Source organism: Hyla sarda, chromosome 6, assembly GCF_029499605.1.
Source record: "Hyla sarda isolate aHylSar1 chromosome 6, aHylSar1.hap1, whole genome shotgun sequence".
Classification (NCBI taxonomy): Eukaryota; Metazoa; Chordata; class Amphibia; order Anura; family Hylidae; genus Hyla; species Hyla sarda.
The window spans coordinates 59,099,555-59,126,558 of NC_079194.1; the positions used below are offsets into that span (position 1 = coordinate 59,099,555).

Genomic DNA, 27,004 nt, shown 5'->3' on the forward strand with positions numbered 1-27,004 from the left:
TGTGCTTCCTCATGTAACCGGTCTCCCTAAGGCCTATATGGACTTTGCGGACGTTTTTTGCAAAAAACAAGCTGAGACTCTACCTCCTCACAGGCCTTATGATTGTCCCATTGACCTCCTCCCGGGCACTACTCCACCCCGGGGCAGAATCTATCCTCTGTCCGTCCCAGAGACTCTTGCCATGTCTGAATACGTCCAAGAAAATTTAAAAAAGGGCTTTATCCGTAAATCCTCCTCTCCTGCCGGAGCCGGATTTTTCTTTGTGTCCAAAAAAGATGGCTCTCTACGTCCTTGCATTGACTACCGCGGTCTTAATAAAATCACGGTTAAGAACCGCTACCCCCTACCCCTCATCTCTGAACTCTTTGATCGTCTCCAAGGTGCCCATATTTTTACCAAACTGGACTTAAGAGGTGCTTATAATCTCATCCGCATCAGAGAGGGGGATGAATGGAAAACGGCATTTAACACCAGAGATGGACACTTTGAGTATCTGGTCATGCCCTTTGGTCTATGCAACGCCCCTGCCGTCTTCCAAGACTTTGTTAATGAAATTTTTCGTGATCTACTATACTCCTGTGTTGTTGTATATCTGGACGATATCCTGATTTTTTCTGCCAATCTTGAAGAACACCGCCAGCATGTCCGTAGGGTTCTTCAGAGACTTCGTGATAATCAACTCTATGCCAAAATAGAGAAATGTCTGTTTGAATGCCAATCTCTTCCTTTTCTAGGATACTTGGTCTCTGGCCAGGGACTACAAATGGACCCAGATAAACTCTCTGCCGTCTTAGATTGGCCACGCCCCTCCGGACTCCGTGCCATCCAACGTTTTTTGGGGTTCGCCAATTATTACAGGCAATTTATTCCACATTTTTCTACCATTGTGGCTCCTATTGTGGCTTTAACAAAAAAAAATGCCGATCCCAAGTCTTGGCCTCCTCAAGCGGAAGACGCCTTTAAACGACTCAAGTCTGCCTTTTCTTCGGCTCCCGTGCTCTCCAGACCTGACCCATCTAAACCCTTCCTATTGGAGGTTGATGCCTCCTCAGTGGGAGCTGGAGCTGTCCTTCTACAAAAAAACTCTTCCGGGCATGCTGTTACTTGTGGTTTTTTTTCCAGGACCTTCTCTCCGGCGGAGAGGAACTACTCCATCGGGGATCGAGAGCTTCTAGCCATTAAATTAGCACTTGAGGAATGGAGGCATCTGCTGGAGGGATCAAGATTTCCAGTTATTATTTACACCGATCACAAGAACCTCTCCTACCTCCAGTCTGCCCAACGGCTGAATCCTCGTCAGGCCAGGTGGTCTCTGTTCTTTGCCCGATTTAATTTTGAAATTCACTTTCGGCCTGCTGATAAAAACATTAGGGCCGATGCTCTCTCTCGTTCCTCAGATGCCTCTGAAATTGAACTCTCTCCTCAACACATCATTCCTCCTGACTGCCTGATTTCCACTTCTCCAGCCTCCATCAGGCAAACTCCTCCAGGAAAGACCTTTGTTTCTCCACGCCAACGCCTTGGGATCCTCAAATGGGGTCACTCCTCCCATCTCGCAGGTCATGCGGGCATCAAGAAATCTGTGCAACTCATCTCTCGCTTCTATTGGTGGCCGACTCTAGAGACTGATGTGGTGGACTTTGTGCGAGCCTGCACTATCTGTGCCCGGGATAAGACTCCTCGCCAGAAGCCCGCTGGTTTTCTTCATCCTCTACCTGTCCCCGAACAACCTTGGTCTCTGATTGGTATGGATTTTATTACTGACTTACCCCCATCCCATGGCAACACTGTTATTTGGGTGGTCGTTGATCGATTCTCCAAAATGGCACATTTCATCCCTCTTCCTGGTCTTCCTTCAGCGCCTCAGTTGGCTAAACAATTTTTTGTACACATTTTTCGTCTTCACGGGTTGCCTACACAGATCGTCTCGGATAGAGGCGTCCAATTTGTGTCTAAATTCTGGAGGGCTCTCTGTAAACAACTCAAGATTAAATTAAATTTTTCTTCTGCATACCATCCTCAATCCAATGGACAAGTAGAGAGAATTAACCAGATCTTGGGTGACTATTTACGACATTTTGTTTCCTCCCGCCAGGATGACTGGGCAGATCTTCTACCTTGGGCCGAATTCTCGTATAATTTCAGAATCTCTGAATCTTCCTCCAAATCTCCGTTTTTCGTGGTGTACGGCCGTCACCCTCTTCCCCCCCTCCCTACCCCCTTGCCCTCTGGTCTGCCCGCTGTGGATGAAATTTCTCGTGATCTTTCCACCATATGGAAAGAGACCCAAAATTCTCTCTTACAGGCTTCTTCTCGCATGAAGAGATTCGCAGATAAGAAAAGAAGAGCTCCTCCCATTTTTTCCCCTGGAGACAAGGTATGGCTCTCCGCTAAATATGTCCGTTTCCGTGTCCCGAGCTATAAGTTGGGACCACGCTATCTTGGTCCTTTTAAAGTTTTGTGTCAAATTAATCCTGTCTCTTACAAACTTCTTCTTCCTCCTTCTCTTCGTATCCCTAATGCCTTTCACGTCTCTCTTCTTAAACCTCTCATCCTCAACCGTTTTTCTCCTAAATCTGTTCCTCCCACTCCTGTTTCCGGCTCCTCGGACATCTTCTCTGTCAAAGAGATTTTGGCCTCTAAAAAGGTCAGGGGAAGAACTTTTTTTTTAGTGGATTGGGAGGGTTGTGGTCCAGAAGAGAGGTCCTGGGAACCTGAGGACAATATCCTGGACAAAAGTCTGATCCTCAGGTTCTCAGGCCCCAAGAAGAGGGGGAGACCCAAGGGGGGGGGTACTGTTACGCCGAGCGCTCCGGGTCCCCGCTCCTCCCCGGAGCGCTCGCTACACTTCCCTCACTGCAGCGCCCCGGTCGGTTCCACGGACCCGGGGCGCTGCGTTACTACCTCCGGCCGGGATGCGATTCGCGATGCGGGTAGCGCCCGCTCGCGATGCGCACCCCGGCTCCCGTACCTTACTCGCTCCCCGTCAGTTCTGTCCCGGCGCGCGCGGCCCCGCTCCCTAGGGCGCGCGCGCGCCGGGTCTTTGCGATTTAAAGGGCCACTGCACCGCTGATTGGTGCAGTGGTTCCAATTAGTGTTTACACCTGTGCACTTCCCTATATCACCTCACTTCCCCTTCACTCCCTCGCCGGATCTTGTTGCCCTAGTGCCAGTGAAAGCGTTCCTTGTGTGTTCCTTGCCTGTGATTCCAGACCTTCTGCCGTTGCCCCTGACTACGATCCTTGCTGCCTGCCCCGACCTTCTGCTACGTCCGACCTTGCTTCTGTCTACTCCCTTGTACCGCGCCTTTCTTCAGCAGCCAGAGAGGTTGAGCCGTTGCTAGGGGATACGACCTGGTCACTACCGCCGCAGCAAGACCATCCCGCTTTGCGGCGGGCTCTGGTGAAAACCAGTAGTGACTTAGAACCGATCCTCTAGCACGGTCCACGCCAATCCCTCTCTGGCACAGAGGATCCACTACCTGCCAGCCGGCATCGTGACAAAAATATTATCACCATACATTCTACCGCTATTCTGTTACTGACCAAATCCTGTATACTGACCAATATTACCAATAATATCAGTATAGAAGGAGGAATATTATCACCATACATATTACCATTATACTGTTACTGACCAAATCCTGTATACTGAGACCAATATTACCAATAATATCAGTATACAAGGAGGAATATTATAACCATACATACTACCATCATACTGGTACTGACCAAATCCTGTATACTGAGACCAATATTACCAATAATACCTGTCACATACCTGGATGCGGATGTCACAGAGCAGGTAGTGGATCCTCTACCTGTGTGGCTGATGACTCGGACTGTATCGAGGAGCGGAGTCTAAGGTGCCGTAGGTCTTCACCAGAGCCCGCCGCAAGGCAGGATGGATTTGCTGCTGCAGGCGGCACCCAGGTCGCTACCCCCGATACGGCTCGATCACACAGGTACTGGGCAAGGCGAGGTACAGGAGAATGAGACAGAGGTGTAGTCAACGTAGCAGAAGGTCAAGGCAGGCGGCAAAAGTTCGTAGTCAAAAACATAGCAAGGATGGTCTGGGTACACTGATATGGCAAACAGGCAATAAGGAATGCTTTCTCTCAGGCAATAGGTACTGAAGATCCGGCAGGGGGGGGGGTGGGAGGAGCAGGAACTTATAATGTGGTGTTCAGGTGCAAGACTAATTATGGGCACACTGGCCCTTTAAATTTCAGAGCTCCGCCGCGCGCGTGCCCTAGGAGACGGGGACGAGCGCAATGGAGCTGCGTTACAGTGGCAGCAGAGCGAGGTAAGTGACGGGCCGGGATTCGCATGCGGGCGCGTCCCGCTATGCGAATCCCAGCCCCGCCGACAGACGGGGACCCTGGGACACTGCGCTCACGGCCGAAGCTTGCGGCCGGAGCGCAGCACGTGACAATACCAGTATATAAGGAGGAATATTATTACCATCATACTGTTACTGACCAAATCCTGTATACCAAGAACGATATATACTGCCACACCATAAACACTGCAACCACAGAATGACCAATATGCACAGAATGACCACACTGCTACTGAATAAAATCCACTAGGCTAAGACCAAGATTCCCCTCCTACAGTGCCCATATACAGGTAGACACCAACACTACACAGGAGGTACAGACCACATAAATGCTTACAGTTACATACAGAGAATCACAGCTGACGTCTTCTCCAAGTGAATCACAGCTGTCGTCTTCTTTGTTTATCTATATTCTTCTTCTCCATCTGTACTGTCATGAAGACTTCTCCTGGTCAAGACTTGTCTTCGCAGAATCTGCCAGACAAACATTTTAGGCTCCTTGCTCCAGCACCATTCTTAACTATATGCAAACTTCCCATCAATATTGCCCTTATATAGTAATAGTGCCCCCATATAGCAGTTAGGCCCCTCTGTGCTCCGATATAGTAAAGCCCTACTCTGTGCTCCATATAGTATTAGGGCCCCTCTATGCTCCTATATAGTTGTTTGGTTCTTTCGGTGCCCCTATATAGTAGTTAGTTCCCTTTTATGTCCTCATGTGGCAGTTAGGACTCCTCTGTTCCCCCATATGGCAGTAAGGCCCCCTCGGTGCTCCCATACAAGCTCCCTCCTTCCATATTAGCTTGATAATTCCCCCCAATATTGGGTCAGTAGACTGCTCTTTCCCCTTTCCCTTCACATTTGCTTGGTAGATCTCTGGCAGAGATCTTAGGCAGATAGGACGGACGGCAGGCAGGCATACTCCCTCCCCTTTAGATAAGGCAGATAGGTCGGTTGGCAGGCAGGCATGCTCCCCCCCCCCCCCTTTAGATTTCCCCCCCCCCCCCCCCCATTGGGCAGATAGGTCAGCAGGCAGATACTCAAAAATACCAATAAAACAATAACCATGTGTATAGTGATATAAAATCCGTACTTCATTGGTACATAGTCAGATACAAGGGAATATTTAAAATCATATGGATCCCAATAGCAGTTCCGACACGTTTCCACCATCCGGTGTTGACAGATTTGTGATAGCCTGGGGGAGTAGGGTATGGGGAGTGTGGCTGTGCGGTGACTAAAGGGTGCTTGTTAACCCTTGTTATTCGTGATGCCAGGGTGAGGGCTTCTCAGTCATGCTTGTCTTACCGCCACCCTTCCCAACAGCGATAGGGAGGTAGATAATAATGGAATGTCCACAACCAGAGTTTGCTTAAACAGTTTTAACAGTTTTTATAGATTTTATGCAAGCTTCATAACCGGAACAGTTGCTATACATGCAAGCTTTCTTTGGAGATTGACAAAGGTTGGGACTTTAGCAATTTAGAGTCTTTGGGATAATATGAGCTGTTCCACTGGATTTAGGGGATTTAGTTGCGGTCCAGTAGTCATGCTAGCTTTAGCGGGGAGTAGTTTATAACTCACGGTTTAGTTCCGCTGAGGCCGGTAGGTTTTCAGGCCTAGCGTGTCTTTGCAAGATGCGCAGATCCGTCCTGCTAGTCCAGCATCCACGAGTCCACGAGAGCAGCAAACCAAGAGAGTGATAATTGGCTACAGCTCCCTTATATGGGCAGGGGCTGGACTAGTGCTAATTGGTCCAATACTTGTGTCAATCACCATTACAAAGGATCATGGGTAACATGTGACCCAAGGACCTCCAAAGGTCCTCCAACATACCATAGAGTATATTAACATAGTCACATGACCGAAGGTCCTGCGACGCCAAACAAGGTACTATACATTATATTAAATATACATTATTACTAAATATGTACATGTATCAACATTGTAGAATTAGAGTAGAGGAGAGGCTACTAGGGGCTGTCCCACCTGGGGGACCCTACCTGAGCGTAGTTACTCTGACTTTGGGGACCACCACACCAGGTACGGTATGCAATATGGTACTGGGACATCTTAGATTCATCAGGGAACCAACAAAACAACAACACAACTGTGAATATAACCCCCGTAAGGGTACCACAATGATGCTAGCTTGATATATAAAGCTGATATTGGTCCCTTGGACCTAGCCTAATATTCAGAATGCAATCAGTAGAGAGTTCTAATAAAAATCAATGCAATGAAGTATAATAACATTCATAGTAAACATGTAGCGCAGTAAATAGCTTACTATACCCTATATATATTATAGAAGAAAGTACTTGCAGGGTGTATAGCATTATAATCTAGATAATACGCAATACCAAATTTTGTTAGGCCCTGGAACATTGATAATATTGCAGATAATATGGTAGTATGATTACCACAACTGTGTGGAGCAACTGTGTTAGAAAGAAGAGCCATTTTTCTTGAGAGTATAAGACCATCTATATGTCTATAATAAACAAGGTTAGTACTGATGTAATTAGACTCCTAGCCCCTTATATGGGCTAACAAATGGATACTGGGCTACACATGGTAGTGTCTAGGTGCGATTAGCAGCGTGTTTGCAGCATCAAATATGCTGCAGATGCGCTACGTGTGACCTTACCCTAAAGGTGAGGAAGATGGAGGCTGACCTCTGAAATTCAGCTATTGTGAATGGTATCTTATCTATATACTGGCGTCACCTTTCATTGTACTCTCTGGGATAAGGGTGACACGGCTTAAAAATTTATCTGTACAGAAAAGGAACATTCAGCTTATTATTAAGTGGTCAGGATGAATTCTGCAACATTATGATTATAGATCATGATGATATATAGTAAAACTGAAAATTTGAAGAAAAAAAAGAACTAGAATTTCCTAAAAATATACGATTAACATAAAAACTTTTTATTTGCATTTTCTGATAACACATTACCTTTAAAATCAAAGTGAAAGCTCTGTTGTTAATATTGTCATATAATTCTCTTTTAATTTTAACTGTGGTACATAATCCAGTGACTTTTTTATTCTGCTCAGTTTACCAGGCAATACTCCATTATTGAAATTAACAGTGATACTCAACAAAAAATATAGGCCATTTGCCACATAAGGCAGGGATATATGCAGCCCTGAGCTCACCCACAGCTACTTTCCCTGCCAACTTGAGTATCTGCTCTATGCGACGGATCCTCAACTGGACGGCGGTCCCTGAACTGAGTTAGTGCAGGGGCGTAACAAGGTCCCAAACAATAAACAACACTGTATGGAGGTCAGGGAAACAGGTCAGTACACAGAGGGTTAACAAAAGCACAAACCAGGAAGCACATTACAGAAACGGACAAACAGACAGACAGAGCAACAAAGAAAAGTCGGACAGGCCGTATTAAACCAGGGTAGCTCACAGCTCAAATTTAGAAGACAGCAGAATGGTCAGGTTACAATAGCCAAGGGTCAATAAGAAGAATACTTACCCATGCAGTTTATCTGTAATTCTTTTGTCTGTGCATTTTCCAGTGTAGCCAGAAAAAGTTCACAAAGTTTATTCATGAAATGATCAGCAAGCTTTAGTGCTGCAGCAGATGAAGAGAAAAGCTTGCCATACAAGTAACACACCGCAGCCTTCAGTCCTTCATTCGGGTACATTAGTCCCTGTGGTAACTGTTCTACGAGGTTGTCTTAAGACAAAGTGTAGGAGAAAATACTTTACCAAACATATGAACATTCAGTCCACTGTTAATTCACTAGAATTAGGTACTTGCAAGGATTTATTAAAATGTCACGTTTTCAAATTCATGGGACATTAAATATATACTGAATACTGAATTCAATTTACATTCAAAACAGTTACAAGTTAATAAGAACTACTTAGTTAATATAGCTAATAGTTAATATTATACTGGCACCCAAATAAAGTCTGGATTGAATAAAATGCATTGTTGACATGGGGATGGGGACCATTTAATTTGTATGGGGAATCTCTTAGTGAGAACGATCAGACATGTTGGATTTCATTGATCCATTTGTTTTCGAGCAGATAAGCCAATGTTAGAATAGTTTAACAACAGCTTAAATATCCTCTCTCTCCGCTGAAAACATGTGAATGCTCACCTGAGCTGAGCGTGCATGTGCTTGGAATGATAATGTTTGGCCAACAGCTATCTAATATGTACGGGTGACTTTGCAACTGGTGCATGAAAAATATGGTAGATACCTAATTATTCTGGCAAAATAACCAGCTTGTTAAAAGGGCAAGAGGCTTAGACAGGCTTAAAGGGGTACTCCCGTGGAAAACTTTTTTTTTTTTTTTTTTTAATCAACTGGTGCCAGAAAGTTAAACAGATTTGTAAATTACTTATATTAAAAAATCTTAATCCTTCCAGTACTTTTTAGAGGATATATACTACAGAAGAAATGCTTTTCTTTTTGGATTTCTCTGATGTCATGACCACAGTGCTCTCTGCCGACCTCTGCTGTACATTTTTGGAACTGTCCAGAGCAGGAGAAATCCCCATAGCAAACATATGCTGCTCTGGACCCCTTTAAATATAGCAAAGAATGAAGAAACTCAGATTTGTGTGTGAGTTAAAATCTATCTAGTAAAATTATTTGGTTAATTCAGGTTTACAAAGTACATACTACTATAGAAACTGTAGATATAATGGTAATTGTATCTCTAGGTTTATTTTATCAATTTTTTACCAGGCTAGATTACCAGTACTTTATACTGAATTCTTTCAGTTTTACTGAACAATTTCCAAAATCATTGGTGAATTTATCAATGTTTCCAACAGAAAACTGGCGTGAAAAAGTGAGGAAGAGGGGGTCCAGCCCCTTGAAATGCGTTGTCAGGAAGCCCTTGAGGGGATAGTATAGGACCAGAGGGGCACATGACAGGGGGATTATGCAGGTATGGCAGGGGTTAAGGTGTGGATTTAGGCAGGGGACAGGAAGGGGTTAACAGGAGGATGGAAGGGAGATAGTCACGTAGATGGGAGGGGTTAAGTGGGGGTTAAAAGGCTGGAAGGCGGAAGTGGGAGGCACAGTCGGCACGTGGCCAGAGAAGAAATTCCCACCCACCCGCCCTTTTTGTTGTCATTTGTCTCTTGCAGCAGCGGGGTCAGGAATGGGATATTGAGGCATCAGTGGACAACATGGAGGTTTTGGATCGGAGTATGGAGGTGGGCTGGGAGCGGTTCCCAGCCTGGTGGGAAAGTTTCTGTGGGCATGGGGCCCAAGGGAAGGTTTTGGGCTGCACAATTGGTGCTCCTGGGTCAGGTGATCCACAGCTAGGAGTAAGTAGCAGGCCCTTAGGTTAGTAAAGCGGTACCTTCAGGTCCTTCTCCTGCGCTAATGTTACTCAAGGATAGTTGTTTGCCTGTTTTTTTTATGTATGATGTTCATACAAATTATTCATTACGATTGTTACAATGTTTTAATTGAGTTGTTAAGAAATTGGGCTGCTGTGGCCATTTTTCACCAGCACTTTGGGGGAGATTTATCAAAACCTGTGCAGAGGAAGAATTGCCCAGTTGCCCATAGCAACCAATCAGATTCCTTCTTTCATTTTGCAGAGGCCTTGTTAAAAATGAAAGAAGCAATCTGATTGGTTGCTATGGGCAACTGGGCAACTCTTCCTCTGCACAGGTTTTGATAAATCTCCCCCTTTGTCTCAGTCTTTATTGGAGGGATATTGGAGAGGGGTAGAAGAATAGTTAGGAAGGGGGTTGTTGGTGCAGATCATAGCAGCTATAATATCCCCTAGTCATGTTATTGTACCTTCACTTGGCAAATAAGGCCTATATTGTTTATTAGTTTTGTCCGCCTCGGTTAATACAAGCACTGACAACTACAGGACCTTCAACAGTTGAGCGCCGGAGGAGCAGTACTTTTCGCCACCTAGTCTGGAGGTATTCACTACAGAAAGTGTGCACTTTGACATAATGCTCTTAATTTTGGTGCAACACACAGGAAAAATGGCAAATTTTTTAGCAAAAATGGTCTTGCACACATTTTTTTTCACTTTTTTACACCAGAAAAGCAAACCTTGACAAATTCCTCTTAATATTAAATAAAAAAAATAAATACATAAATAAACACAACAAAACAGAGGGCACTGTGAGAAATGTAAAAATTGACTTTGTGTGAGTCGCATAGTCTCAAAATCACATTATCTAACATTACTTACAGTGGTCTGTAGCTATAATTTCAGCTACACTTGGCATTGCATCTACCAGTTTCCCTAGGAAGTTTAGTATTGGAAGGCACAATCTCATGCTGGTTACCTCTGATAACTAATACAAAAAAAAACAGAACAGAATTGTCACCCATAGGTCTAAGGCACACATTTCAAGAAGATATAAATGCATCAACCTATGTATTTTAACACAGAAGTGTATGTTTCAAAAGGCCACACAGTAGCCATCTTTATCTCCCTACATATTCTAATTATAAAACAACACTTTTTCAGTCCCCCCTCCCCCCCCCACCCCCCATCGTTTCAGTAAAATAGGAGAGCACAGATGCGCCTTTACATGTCTTCATTTTCTTGGAGTAATGACCTGTCATACATGTATATGTCCACTGCAGCCCATTACCAGCCTGAGCAGTGGATGGCGCCCTCACTGTAACTTTGCATGTCAATAAGTTTATGGTGTTCTCTGCCTGACTCCACGTGTGGAGATATTTAATAATAAAAAAGAATTGGTATATGCTTGAATGAGATGTTGAATTGCAACCTTTTACGACGACCAGACCAATTATTACTTAAAAAGGAATCGTACATTAGGGTCGTTGATAAAAAGGCTGCAAAAACCACAAAACCGCCAGAAGAAAAATTGGTTTACTAAAGCAATTCCAAAGGGCAACTATAAGTGCCATAATTGCTCCATATGCCAACAGAATGTGGCTGTACGAAGTTTCCGGCTTGGTGATTGCATGATAGTAGTGAAGGAGTTAATAAGTTGTCAGACTTCCCACGTAGTGTATTGCCTCACTTGTCCATGCGGATATTACTACATGGGTAAAACGAAACTGAGACTCCTTGTACGGGTGAAGAAACACCTTCGCTCCGTTCATACTGGTGTAGGAGAAACTAAATTTAGTGCACACATCCAGAATATACACAGAGGAGATATGTCCATTGTCAAGTTTGCAGGAATTGAACATATAGATGTCCCATATAGAGGAGGTAATAGGCACCAGATATTGTTAGAAAAAGAAGCTCACTGGATCATTCGAACCAATGCATTAGGTCCGCTTGGCTTAAATGATAAAAACTAAATGGGTGCCTTCTGCCCATAGTCTCCATGCATTTAGGTTTTGCTTTTAAGATTTTGTATTGTTGTTTGTTTTATTTTTGGTGGATTGTGTCCTCGTGCACTTGTATTCACTTATTACCATGGTAACGCTCAACGAATGTTCTACAAAAGCAATACCTGGACGTACATACATCATCATGGGCTTGAGCGTGAAACATGTCCCCACCCACCTGAGCGTCTCCCGCCTCACCTGTTCCATCACACTCCCTGTGCTCCTGTACCTGTCGTGTTTTGCTTTTTATGGAATAAAGTTTGAATAATTTACAGCATTAGATGGGTGAGTGCTTCATGATTCTCCGCTCCTTGTTGCCATCTATTATTATATCTTTTCATGTGACAACACAGAAGAAATGACCCTCTATTACAAATTAGTGAGTGCACTGCCTGTATAACAGTGTTTAATGTTGTGTCCTCTCAAAATAATTTAACACCCAGCCATTAATGTACAAACCTTGCCAACAAAAGTGTGTAAACCCATGAGTGGAAACATCCAAATTGGATCCAAAAAGTCAATATTTTGTGTGGCCACCAGTATTTTCCAGCACTGCCTTAAGCCTCTTGGGCATGGAGTTTACCAGAGCTTCACGGGTTGTCACTGGAGTCTTCTTCCTCTCCTCCTTTATAACATCAAGGAGCTGGTGAATGTTAGAGACCTTGTGCTCCTCCACCTTCCATTGGAGGATGCCCCACAGATGCTCTGTAGGGTTTAGGTCTGGACACATGTGTGTTGTCCCAGCACCAAAGGCTGTCGGACTTCCTCGGGCAAGCCTGCGGCCCATTTGTTGAGCCCACTCAGGGACTGAATGTTGTTACTGTTGTGTTCAAGCCCTTTACCAGAAGTTTAAAGAGTACCTGTCATCAAAAAAAATTTGATATGTAGTTTCTTATTCTTTAACAAACAACTTTTCAAAAGCATTCATTTAAAAAAAAAAAAGTTTGTTTATACAATTTTTTGGCTTTCTAAAAAAATGACCACTAGGGGTCTCCTTACATGTCCCAGCCGCAAGTCTCCCATAGAGTTCAGACTCATGTCAGTGCAGCCGGGACACACTGAGAAGCACAGCGCAGCTCCCCACAGACAGGCGGGAGCGAGCCCTGTGCCCACAGAATGGCACGCTCCTGACATGGCCGGTTGTGTCATCAGGCTATGCCCCATTGGCTCCGCCACCCCGGCCAAATGTCGGTGTAGCACAGCATAAAGGAAGAAGGGCGGAAGTGAGCCCGGGCAGGCTTCAGATGTCGTTGTGCCTGCCAGGCCACGCACCCTTCTTCCCTCACACAAGGATGGAATACTGAGCAGCCATACAGGGCTGAATAAAGGTAAAAAGGGGGGGGGGGGGGGTATGAAAAAAAAGAAGCTGGATTAGCATCAGTATTAGTCAGGGAAAGATGAGGGGGGGAGATTAGGGACAGATTAGTTGATGATAGGTACTCTTTAATATATTTTCATAGGTATTATGTTATTTCTATATATGTTATTTGTGTATATGTTTTGTACCTTTAGGAGAGGAGCTGTGTAAACCCATGTGACCCTGCCTGCCAATGGGAACACCTAAATTCTTAGCTATATAGTGTAGTGGGGAAGGAGTTGCAACAGTCTAAGTTCAGCCTAGAGCTGTGAGCAGAGCACAAGTGTGGTAAAGGTGTTAGGTGTGTGGAGAAGCTCTGAGGAGGGCCCAGAACAAATTTATCATTCCAAGTCTTATCCAGTCATTCTGCAAGGATCACCCACACGGTGGAAGTTCATACACTGGCAGAGAAAGCTCCAGGACCTTGACAGAACCCTTGCTACCCAGATCAATCTTCAATTACCTTTCAAGTTAGTATCAAATCTATTGGGTGAAAAGCACCATAAGTCCCAGCAAGACGACAGGGCTCCCAAGGGGCTACACTACATTCTCTTCACTCTGCACCATACTGTCTGTGTGTATTAACATCTGCACTCTGCTCAGTTATCCGTAACCTGACGTCAGTGTGTTCCTTTACTTCCCTTGTCTGGTCCAGGATCGTGTATAGGCTAATGGTGCCCTGATCAGGTATTCCTTACACCACCCGTGGCACCACACATGCTTGGCCAATCCATTACCCTCAGCTTCTTTGGCAAGGCAGTGATGGTCTTGAAGGTGTGTTCAGGATTGTTATCATGATGGAATACTGTCCTGCGGCCCAGTCTCCAAAGGAAGGGGTGCTCTGCTCTGCTTCAGTATGTCACAGTACATTTTGGTATTCATGGTACTGTTCATTAACTGTAGCTCCCCAGTGCCAGCAGCACACATGCAGGCCCAGACCATGACCACACCATGTTAAAAATGAGATTTCTTATAAAGAAAAACTCAGCTCACCTACTCCAAGCCCTTGCAGCTACCGTGCCTCCACTTCAGGTACTCGCTTGTCGCTGCTACTGCCCAGTTCCTCATGGTGCACCATCTGCACAGAAACTACCCTGCTCAGCCAATTGCCACAGCCCTCTCCCACCTCAGCCAGTGATTGGCTAAGCGGGCACTTCTTGCAAGGACAACATGTTACCAAGAAGTAGTGGTGACTAGTTGAGACCGGGAGCATCGGTGTGGCAGCTGCAGGAAGGCTTAAGGTAGGTGAGTATAGCTGCTTTGTTTTTACTTTCATGCCACCCTGGGTCATATTTAAAAATAAAAAATAAAAAAAAAGCTCCAAACAACCTCTTTAAAATTAGGAGAAGTGTAATACAGTGAAACTTTTTTGAGGCGACCACCCAGAATGAATAATACCCCTATACAACGACCAGTATCACCAACAAAACCACTATACAAGGAACAAATAATAGTGCCACACCATGACCACTACCATTACCACCACATAGCCTCCCCATTAGGCCATAGTAGAAGTAGCAGCCCCCTTTAGGTAATATTAGCAGCAGCCCTCTTTAGGCAGTAGTAGCAGCAGTCCCCATTAGGCAGTAGTAACAGCAGCCATCCCATTTAGGCAGTGGTAGCAGCAGTCCCCATTAGGCAGTAGTAACAGCAGCCATCCCATTTAGGCAGTGGTAGCAGCAGCCGCCTCCTTTAGGTAGTGGTAGCAGCAGCAGCCCCCTTTAGGCAGTGGTAGCAGCAGCAGCAGTCCCCTTTAGGTAGTGGTAGCAGTAACTCCCTTTAGGCAGTAGCAGCAGCAGCCTCCTTTAGCTAGTAGGTGCAGTAGCAGCCCCCTTTAGGTAGTAAAAGTAACAGCAGCAGCCCCCTTACACAGTAAAAGATGCAGCAGCAGTCCCCTTTAGGTAGTAAAAGGCGTAGCAGCAACCACCTTTAGGTAGTAAAAGTAGCAGCACCAGCAGCCCCCTTTAGGTAGTAAAAGTAATGGCAGCAGCCCCCTTTACACAGTTAAAGATGCAGCAGCAGTCCCCTTTAGGCAGTAAAAGGCGTAGCAACCACCCCCTTTAGGTAGTAAAAGTAGCAGCACCAGCTTCATTTAGGTAGTAAAAGTAGCAGCAGTAGCCACCTTTTGGTTGTAAAAAATAGCAGCCTCAGAACCCTTTAGGTAGTAAAAGTAGCAGCAGCCCCCTTTAGGTAGTAAAAGTAGCAGCAGTAGCCCTTCTTTAGGTAGTAAAAGTAGCAGCAGCCCCCTTTAGGTAGTAAATATAGCATCAGCCCCCTTAGGTTGTAAAAGTAGAAGCAGCAGCCCCCTTCTGGTAGTAAAAGCAGCACCCCCTTTAGGTAGTAAAAGTAGGAGCCCACTTTAGGTAGTAAAAGTAGCAGCCCCGGCCCCCTTTAGGTAGTAAAAGTAGCAGTTCCCTTTTCTCATAATGATGTCACTCATGCGCCGGAGCAATAAGGATGCTCTGCCTCTTGTGGTTGCCACATAATGTGGGCGTCCACAAGAAAGGTGGCCAGGGGGAGGAGCCAAAGGCTCTTCACTCTGTCAAAACAGCTGAGCAACTCGCATTTAACTATAGGCGTGTCTGTAACACACGCTTACAGTTAAATGCGTCCAAGACCGGCCAGCTCTGCAGAGGGGATGAGTTAGGCAGCTGCAAGGCCCCCTCAAGCGCGAGGCCTTAGGCAGCCGCCTTACTCGCCTGATAGGAGAGCCGCCTCTGTCGACAACACTTCCTTGACACTTGAGCCCTAAGCATGATATAGAGCTGACACATTCCCTTTAAAGCATACCTGTCAGATTCTACAAAAAAAACAACTGATATATGTTACTCAGTACTGAATCCTGATCATGCACATGTAATTTTTATGTCTCCATCACCCATATTTCACTAAAACAAAATGGAATATTATAGCTGTTCAGTGTCTTTTTTATCTATCCAAAGGGAGGGGGTGTGTCCTTCTCTTGCCTGTGCTGTGCTGACTCCTCCCTCTCCTTCACTCTACTAATTCATTGCTCTTAGAGAAGCATAGCAGCCCTGCTCTGTAACCCTTTCCTATCTGGTTTTATGCTGTACACACACACCAACAATGATTATTGGAGATTGCCTGTACTCTACCAAAGACAATAACTTACATCTTCCTAAATTAATGCAAAGGTTTAGTGCTAAAAGTATATATTTTTTTATGCATACTTCTTTGTCATTCATGTGTATCATCCTTTGCCAGTCCTGTAATGCTGGGACTTGTAGTTTTGGAATAGATGGAGGTACAGTGTTTGGATAACCCTTTTTTGCAACTCCCAGCATGACCAGACATCCTTTGACTGTCAAGGCATGCTTGGAGTTGTAGTTTTGCAACAGCTGGAGGCACATGATTGGTAAAACTCTGTGTTACAGTAGGGTTGCTGCAGGCTGTGTTCCTCCTGCAGCCTTCTCCATCAGTCATCTCGTGTCCATGACCCCTGGACACACTCATGCTGCTGTGGGACTCATCAGTGTCCCAGGAGGTATGGGGACCCCTAGTGGTAGAATTTTCAAAGGCAGTTTTCTTAAATAAAATGTGAAAACATTTTAAAGAAGTATATTAGAAAAACTTTTATTTTGCCAAGATGTACAACATATAAAAAGTGCCCATTAAAGACATTGTCATCTATGGTTTTATAAGTTAGAAGTAATGCAATCTGTCTTCCTTTAGTGCTACCAAAATCAAAGACTGATAAGAGTTTATTTCAGATACTAGATACACATTGGTTTTTAAATGTCAATTTTATTTACCTCTTTCATGCATCCATCCAAAACACAATGAACAAACTGCTCCAACTTGAAGCCCAAAATTAACTCGACCAAAACTGGATAGAATAAAAGACACAGAGAGAAATATATGTGAACAAAACTGGATAGTCAAAAAATATATAAAAACTGATATGACAAGAGCAACATGATATTCACTGTAATAAGGACATCAAAGGACATAAATATTTTTTTTACCACTGTTTCTGTAATATGCAGTAAAAACACTGCAAATACATGGCAGTATCGCAACAGTACCGTCAATAAAACACCTAACGCACAGTGATACAAATAATGTGAACTTTTTTCTAAACATAAATAAAACACTTTGTAGTGCTGATGGGATGACAGATTCCCCAGAAGTAATTTATATGCCGCAGTCACGAGTTGACTGTGGCATCTATGGGGTTAGCAACTAGGATCAGAGGTTTCTTTGTTACTAGCTCAGCGCTTGTCAATATTCATTCCAGGAGACATTTCACCGCTATTCTCTTTATCAATGGGGTTCCTAGCGTTCGGTCCCCCACTAAGGAACTAGTGATTCCCTATCCTATGGATAGGGAATAACTTCTTTAGATGGGAATACCTGCACTTTCACTGTACACTTAAACTTCCTTACTTTCAGTAATAATATTTAAGGCAGAGTCATCTTCCATATTCACCAGCAACCCTGAAATAAAGAGAATAAAATCATAAATAAACTTCTATAAAAAGAGTATTTAAAAAAAAAAATACAATACTGTTTATTTTTTATTCTGTTAATCCTTGTAAAAGTGTTGTTACTTCATACTTCTTCAAAACTATACTGTTTTATTGCATATAAAAGGGGTACTCAGCTGAAAATATCTTATTTCCTATCCAAAGGATAGGGGATAAGATGTAAGATAGCGGGGGTCCCGCCGCTGGGGACTTCTGTGATTTCCGCTGCAGCACCTCTGTGATGCCAGCCACCATGCCCCCTCCATTCATGTCTATGGGAGGAGGCGTGATGGCTAGGTACTAGCCATCACGCCCCCTCCCATAGACGTGAATGGAGGGGGCGTGGCTTGACTTCAGGAAAGCGGAAGCTGCAAGCTTCCTTGTTCTGGATGCCGCTGCTGCCAGCCCAGAGGTTGTGGGGGCCCCCAGTGGTGGGACCCCCATGATCTAACATCTTATCACCTATCCTTTGCATAGGGGAAAATACGTTTTCAGCGGAGTACCCCTTAATGTAACAATCATTATTAATGCCTTAAAGGGCTTATTCTGCCATAATATACTGCATAATGTTACATCCGGAGCTAGAGAGACGTAACTGCATGTATTGGGTGTGAGCTGCTAAGGCAACCATCCGACGCACAGCGAGAATCATGCGCATGTCCTATTCTTATTATTCTTATTAATGGGACATACTGGGTGTTTGACAACTGTGTTTGAATATACCTGGGCAACCTTTTTGAGGACACAGCTATTTTGAACATTAAAGACAAAGTAATTTTTTTCTTTGTTTTCATCTCTGCATTTATTGACCAAAAAGTTTTACTTTGACAGAGAGCTTAAAACTAAGTTTAAGCACTGCCGGCTGTGACTGTAACTGCTTGTCACATCCCCTGTGGTCAATCAGGCTTGACTGACACCCTAAGTGTCAGGGTGGGACAATTTAAGCCAGTGTTTGCAACCCAGGGTGCCTCCATCTGCTGTAAAACTACAACTCCCAGCATACCCGGATAGCCTTTGGCTGGAGGCACCCTGGTTGGGAAACACTGGTATAAGCAGTCATGGCAGTCATTAGTTTTTAGCTCTCTGCGGCATTGCCGAAAGCAAAGAAGACAGACGGGGAGCGGTTTTTGAAAGAAATTAGCTGTGGTTTATTATTCCTGGATAACCCCTTTAAAGCAGACCTGACAGCAGTTTAGAGTTATGAAAACTGCTCACAGCTCCCATTAACCACTGACATGTTCTGGGCACCTAACAAGAAGAGCCCACTCCCTGAGCACTTGCAGCAACTAGGAGCTTCAACAACGCTGCATGACCCCGACCTCTGTATAGCCCTGTGGACTTGCACCTAATTTGCCATATGGTGTGCACATTTTTTATAAATTTGGCTCAAGTACACCATAAATAAAAACTTACGCTTGGTGTATTCACAAGAAGAGCACTACCACCTCCCACCTTTCTGTACCTCCTCCCCATCCTAAAAGGCTGTGATTGCAGGCTGCTGTGTATATGGCATGTAAATAACCGTCAAGAGGGGTGAGAGGTGGTTTTGGAAAAGCAAGAGTGCTCTCCCTATAAATACACCAGACCTACAACTTTTTTTTAGCTATGTAGGCTACTGTAACTATTATAGGCTCACATAGGGCAACAGATACAATTGACATATTGGCTTTCAAAATATGACACATTGCATCCTTCCTTGGCAGTCCAAAGGTTAACTATATGTGTTACCTACCCAGCATCTGTCCAACAAAATGGGCACAAATCCTTCCATCACTGCCAAGAAATGTATATACTGTAGATGATTGTTTCTCTAGAAATGTCTGAAAGCTAGAGAGCATATGCTTCTTGCGAACAACCTACGTAAACAATAAATTGATATTTATATCAAATAAATTCCCCCAATATCCAAAACTATCACATAAATGATTATGCCTGAAGGTATATCCAATACATCCAGTTTTGTAGTATTACCATGGAAACCTGGTAATTGGTTCTGAAGCCCCCAAAATGTCATCCATGAGGATTAAAGAGAAATAAGTAGATAACTTATACAGATGAAGCAAGTCCTTATATATAAAAGTAATAAAGATCTCCTGGGAGCTGTAAATCACTGTCTATGTAGAGGTCAGGAGCTTCTTCAGGGTCCTGTACAGTACACAGTGTCCTAAAAAAGTAAAATGGAGCCGCCCTCACCTGGTGTCCAAAGGAGCAGCTAACCCTGGCACAGGTAAAGAGTACAGAACATGTAATACCTTCCTGTACTGTAGGGGGAGCTACCATATGCCCGTTAGTGCATGCACTTCAGTAATACAGGGGTTTTACCAGTAAAATGCCCATTCTGATTGATCAAATCTTCCAGCCATTGACACGTTTCACAGATCTGTACTGTTGAGTCAAGTTTCAATGGTCCAGAAAAGACCATTGTATGCTGAAAATATTGTAACCTGAGGTCATTGTAAGTTAAAGGACAACTGCAGCGCAATATACACATATCCCCTATCTACAAGATAGGGGATAAGTGTTTGATCGTGGGGGGTCCGACCGCTGGGGCCCCCCACGATCTCCTGTAAGGGGCCGCAGCTGTGCCGTGGCTCTCCCGTGCAGGGGGCGTGCCTGCGGCAGCATGACGTTGCAGCCAGCACGCCTCCTCCATGCATCTCTATGGGAGAGGCGGGGAGGCAGTGTTCGTGCCTCCCCGGCTCCCCTATAGAACTTTATGGGGACGGGGAGGAGACGGGGCGTCACCGTTGACCTCTAGGTCGACGCTACGCGCCTTAGCGCTCACTGTGAGCGCTAATGGCGGCGCCCCGTTAGGGAGATCTCGGGGGGTCCCAGAGGTCGGACCCCCCGCGATCAAACACTTGTCCCCTATCTTGTAGATAGGGGATAAGTGTATATTGCGCTGCAGTTGTCCTTTAAGGGATCCCTGTAATCATTAGTTTGTGAGCTTTACACGCTTCATGACTTCATTACACAATATAACCTCCATTCTGTATCTTTCTTTGAGAGAGCTCCCTCCATAAATGACTACATTTTTGCAGAAACTTGGGTTGTTGGCTCAAAGTGGTTTCACTGTTTATTTTGAAATGTTTAGCATCTATTCCTTTTATCGTGTTTTAGGACCCACTAGAGCCAAAGCTAAAGTGGGCCTAAAGGGGTACCCCGCCCCTAGACATCTTGTCCCTATCCAAAGGATAAAGGATAAGACGTCTGATTGTGGGGGTCTGGCTGCTGGGGACCCCCACGATTTCAGCTTTGGCACCCCAGACATCCAGTGCACGGAGTGAACTTTGCTCTTTGCTGGATGACTGACAATGTGGGGTGGAGGCTCGGGACATCACTGCGCCCCTCGCTCATGACGTCACAGCCATGCTCCCTAAATGCAAGTCTATGGGAGGAGGCGTGATGGCCATCACATCCCCTCCCGTAGACTTGCATTGAGGGGGGGCATGGCCGTGAGGTCACAAGCGGGGCATGGCTGTGACGTCACGAGCCTCCGGCACTCTGGAGCTGCACCCGACTCTCTAATCGAATGCCCAGCGGCGGGACCTCCACAATCAGACATCTTATCCCCTATCCTTTGGATAGGGGATAAGATGTCAAGGGGCGGAGTACCCCTTTAAGAATGTGGCTTAAATATTGTGCAGTAAAGTCCTGCATGAGCCAAAGGGCACAAAAAGACAGGTGTGAATTTGGCCTAATTACTTTTAAAAATAGGCATTAACCCCTTAATGGTCACAATATGTCATTTATTGGCGGAGCAGAAGTGGCCCAGCAAGGGTCTCCTGTGCCAAATAGGAGCCAGGGGTTTGGCTGTTGCATGACTGCTGGGCTTCTTCTCTAACTACAAGGAGTAGAGAAATCCCCCAATTCTTGTAGTGATTACAGAATGTAAGTGGTTTCTTGGCATCTGTCACCACATTGGCACCCGAGCAACAGGATTTCTGGGACACATCCGGATGGGTTTCTATGGAAGCAGTGGGTCTCATGAAGGCCCCCAGGTATGCCATGTATTTGCACCTACTCTGCTATGCCTTGGGCAGGGCAAAATAGATTTGTGGTCAGCTTTATGTTGGCAGGATCATACATTGCATTACAGCAGTTGTGCCATTGGAAGACTGCATGTCAAAAGTACCTTTGAGGGAGGAAAAACAAAAAATCTGACAATATAATTTTAGCATACTGTATTACAAAATATCTCTTCATCCTCCCCCAAGACCCCAAAAATAATTTTTTTCCCTTTGAACATAAAAAAGACACATATTAGGTATTGCCATATTTGTAACAACCTAAACTATTAAAATGATCTCATTACGTATCCCACGTGGTGGATGCTGTTAAAATAATCTATGCCTGACTTGCTGTATTTTGTTAACCTGCATCCCATAAAAACAGAAAAGAAAGTGATCAAAAAGTCCTATGTACCCAAAAATGGTGCCATTAAAAAGTACAAATTTTCCTGCAAAACAAGAGCCCTGATATGGCTAAAAAATAAGTTATGGAAGGTGACAATGAAAATACAAAGAAAATAGCCTGGTCAGGGGTACTCCACTGAGGGAAAAAAAATTGTAAATCAACTGGTGGCAGAAAGTTAAACATATCTGTAAATAACTTCTATTAAAAAATCTTAATCCTTCCAGTACTTATTAGCTGCTATTTGCTACACAGGAAGTTCTTTTCTTTTTAAATTTCCTTTCTGTCTGACCACAGTGCTCTCTGTTGACACCTCTGTCCATTTTAGGAACTGTCTAGAGTAGGAGAAAATCCCCCTAGCAAACATATGCTGTTCTGGACAGTTCTTAAAATGGACAGAGGTGTCAGCAGAGAGCACTGTGGTCAGACAGAAAGGAAATAAAAAAAGCACTTCCTGTGGAGCAAATAGCAGCTGATAAGTGCTGGAAGGATTATGATGTTTTTTAATAGAAGTCATTTACAAATATCCTATATTTCTACTGAAGAAAAGGCCAGGGGCCTTTAAACGCGTCTAGAACCCCATTCATTACTTGCATATATCCTTACCTACCTCAAATTATTATTGATTCCAGCTATACTCAGAACTCTGTTTGCAACTGCTGGAAGTCCCCAGTTTCGAGACCACTACTACCTACTGCTGCTCTACGCACGCATTAGTGCTCAGTTCACATGAGGTACGCCGCTCCTACTTGCACCGCTCCACTATCGCTGTCTCTATACATCACCCACAGACCCACGGCATACCTGCTAGGCCGGTGCCATCCGTGCCAGCCGCGGACCTCTGAAGGAGGAGACTTGCAGCGCTAACAAGCTACTGAGGACTGTTAACAGTTATTGCCGGAGACCTGACACCTCCATGCCACACCGCCGAGCCGGCTCTAAGAACGATCCCAGGAGTATTGAGTGGTGCTGTGCACCGGACCCCGATCTTGCTTATACAATTTGTAACATTGTGCTACCACAATCAGTACATTGTGCATAAAGACTATCATGCATAAAGACTGTACCACCAACGCTGGATACACTGCATCAAAAAACTGTTACTATTCATTAAATTCAGATTGGCAGTATATAGAAAAGCTGACATCACATCCAGCCATTGGAATGCTCTGATATTGAGAGACATTGATTCCTTTGACTTCCTATTGACTCAGTATTATTAATTGAGCAGCTTACTACAATAAGGACTAAGCATTCTATTATTTTAGATGCAAGTTGTTGATTTAATATTTGATCATTTGATTTTATTATTCGCCTCATTAAGTGCTTATTTTATGTACATCTATTTGCTGTGTTTTATGTCCCATGCAAGGGCCCTGCAGGGACAGCGAACAGTAGCTACCTACATACATATTATTTAATTAATATTATTATTTTTATTAATACCACCTGGATCATCTATTATCTTGTACTATCCTCAATTTCTCCCCTATATATATATACCTTGAGGACTGGTCTTTTAGTTGATTCTATCAGCTATATCTATTCATCATTTACAAATATGTATAACTTTCTGGCACCAGTTGTAACAAATGTTTTCCAGTGGAGTACCTCTTTAAAGGGTTAAAAAGCATGGCCCTTATTTTGTTTTTTTGGGATGTGATAAAATAAATACAATTTTGCCATTCACCATAAGGGAGCAATAATGTTATATTTTAATAGTTCTTGGATAACAAATATGTTTGCTTTTTTTTTTTCTTTACATATTTTTATTTGAAAAATGGGAAAGGGGAGTAATTAGAATTTTTACACTTTTTCATTCCCCTAGGAACTTGTATGAGCAATCATTCAATTGCTGATACAGATCAATGCAGAATCTATACAGGCTTTATCAATAGCTACATAGGCCTTGCATAGGCCCCGGGCTGCCGTGACAACGTATGTGCTGATCCGGACAACTGCACCACCAACATTTACTTGTACCTGCCATTAAGATGCCACTGCCAACTTTGACAGTGGAATCTAAATGGCTAATTACAATGTGGGCATGCGGGAAAACCAACTAATCAATAATGAAAATCATTAATCGATAATAAAAATCATTGACAACTGTTTTCATTATCAATTATGATTTACTAGTTGTTTCAGCCCTACAGTAAAGCATAGTCATTGATATTCATTGATCTATTTACCGAAACACCTCCGTCCTCCATCATCTCTATCACACAGGCCAAGCAAAGGCAATTGTCACCATCCTCCAGCAGCCAGCGGGCGTCATGCCTGTAGTGGACACGCTCATACAGCTGGATCCCCGCCATAAACCTCGCGCTGACAGACTCCTCAGAGGATGGCCTCGCTCTCTTCTCAGATGTTCTCAGCCAATCACTGTGCAGCGATCTGTCCAGGTTGTGCTGCCCGGAAAACACAAAGAATAGGTTTGGCTGCGCAATCCAGTCACAACAGTGTCCAGAGATGTCAGTGCACAACAGGATCAGTGAAAATCTTCACCACATCTATAGACCGGCCTAAAATGACTTATGTCTGGTCACTGATCCTAGACAAATCTGAAGGGGGACAATACATTGTATCATTTATGTTGTAGGTTATAATTTGGGCAGCTTCAGAGATCTTCTGTAAACTTTTTAAGCCAGTAAATAAGGTTACGTTCACACAGGCGGGTTACCTGCACGTTTCCTGCATTGGAATTTTCAAAGCGAAAAAGCCATGGCCGACCCTATTGAGGTCAATGTAATCTTCTGTGGAAAATCCACAGCGGAAAACGCAAACCTATATAACCTACACTCTTCCTCTGAAATGTTAAACCAATAGAAATGGCAACAAAAACCACCTATGGTACTACTCCTACAATTGTCACCATGAAATAATCACCAATAATACAAGATTCATGAACAAATTAGTATAAACTTTTATTAGATAAACAATTACAAACTAATGGACAGACAACCCCACCCCTAAAAAACATATACCCCAGAATAGCACTAGTGACCTGGTCCTGATTGTCAAGATGGTAAATATAAGGAACACTGCATGAATTATGTTAATAAATCCCTCTGATTATCAGTACGGTAGTGTATACCTCAATACAAAATCACCGCTAATACAAAAATGATAAATATCCATTAAACACTACCTGTAGTAGGCATGTTCCCACAGGCCATCCAGGGACACAGTGCACCTTCAACGGACGTCGTTTCGTGGGTCTCCCCACTTCGTCACGAGGTGCTGTCATCTCACCCCTCTGCTCCTTATATATGCCTCCATCGCCGGCGCACGGATCGCGTCCGGAAGCGGAATCCGGAACCCGCCGCGTCACAGGGTGTCCACCGTCATGTGACCATGACAGTTTCCGCCCAAACGTGACACATAGGGATCCGAACTTCCGCCCGGAATCGCGATGCGCGCGCACACAGAGGACCCAGACTAGAAAACCCAAATACTAAATTAAACTACAATTCCCTGGATAGCCAGTAGATGTCGCCACATATTAGTAAGTAATATAAGGGAACCTATAATAAATAAACATATTGATATTACCAATTCCCATTGGTTCAGAGAGAAATAACCATATGCATATACAATATATATACATTTCATATATGTATAACCGATAAATTGATTATTCACAACAATAGAAGCGGTTTGTGCCATTCTCCATAGGGCTCATACATGGAACAATTATTAATATTAATCCTACATCTGGGGGAATACCCAGTTCATAAAAAGTGCTCTAAGGTCATACTGATCAATTCGGGGGCAAATATTAATATACAAATCATACACATAATAATCAAAACTCTTATCCACGATATATAATAATTCATAATAACTAATCAATTATGACAATTAAAGATTAACAATTCATAATACTCAATACATATTGTATATCACATGATAAATAATCCATAATTCAACAATAATAAAATGAAATAAAATAATCATATGCATATACTTATAAATACATGCATCACCAAAACATAATAAATCCATATTATAGTGACCATATCGTCACAAACCATCCGTAAATCAAACTGTGACAATACCCAATAAAATCTATATATATACATGTGATACCAATAAATTAATACCATAAACCCCCTATAAATGGATCAATAATACCCCTCATACATTACCTGATCTATCCATCCCTATCAATAATTGATTTTACAATATGTACACAATACCCATATTCTATTAATAAACCAACCTAGTATCCAATACCGTCTATCCCCAGACAATTACAACAACTAAAAAGTGATCAATATCAGTACATATATATAAGGTGCTCAGAAAAAATCCATAATCAAGTATACCCATCACATCAACTAGGGTGCCCTTAAGAGGACCAAGTCCATAACAATGAATTAATAAAGTGATAACCATCCCCCCCCCCCCCCCACACACCACCAATACACATACACACAAAAAGTCCCCTGCACAGAACTGAACCCAAAAACCACCAAAAGTGTCCCCCCAAACCCCCCCCCCTTTTTTTTTCCTACACACACAACAAAAAGTCACTCACACTCCCATCACACAACCTCCCATACACACCCCAACACCACCATACACCTGCTACCACATTCATACTCCATACTCACAATAGGGGGTACCAAATCATAACCATATATTCAAAATAGTGGCAGTGTACAAATCAAAGAAGCAATTCACAAGAGTGATCAATATAGACCAGTATTGTAATCCATCATTCTAGCAACCATAATCCACATCAATATAGTTGTATCGGTCTCTCCTTAGTTCCACATATTTATGTATTTATGTCTTCCTCTCTTCTTATTTCCTCTTTTTTTCTTTTTTTTCTTTTTTTTATATCTTTTTTCTCCTTTTTCCTTTTCCTTTTCTTACTAGGTCGTCCGGAATCCTCATAAGATATCAACTCCACAAGGTGCAAACAGGGTAAGGAATCACTAGGGTCATAACTGAAATGGAAAAATTATAATTAAAATCATAATAAAATAATATCTATAAAAATGCACTGAAGCTCAGGTTCTCGTTTAGTCCTCTAGGGTTTAATGTGTTAAGTTTTATAATC

At 43.6% G+C, this 27,004-nt stretch overlaps 1 protein-coding gene across 1 annotated transcript in view; it reads right to left on the reverse strand.

Moving 5' to 3' along the window:
• The window catches only part of LOC130277434 (meiosis inhibitor protein 1-like), a 77,205-nt gene that overhangs the window by 41,785 nt on the left and 8,416 nt on the right, over window positions 1-27,004 (reverse strand). The window contains exons 3-8 of the mRNA XM_056528104.1: window positions 24,126-24,344; window positions 19,253-19,376; window positions 17,441-17,491; window positions 16,807-16,880; window positions 10,553-10,658; window positions 7,839-8,042 (exon numbers count right to left, since the gene is read on the reverse strand). Coding sequence (XP_056384079.1) covers window positions 7,839-8,042; window positions 10,553-10,658; window positions 16,807-16,880; window positions 17,441-17,491; window positions 19,253-19,376; window positions 24,126-24,344 — 778 coding nt within the window. The remainder of the gene's footprint in view (window positions 1-7,838; window positions 8,043-10,552; window positions 10,659-16,806; window positions 16,881-17,440; window positions 17,492-19,252; window positions 19,377-24,125; window positions 24,345-27,004) is intronic.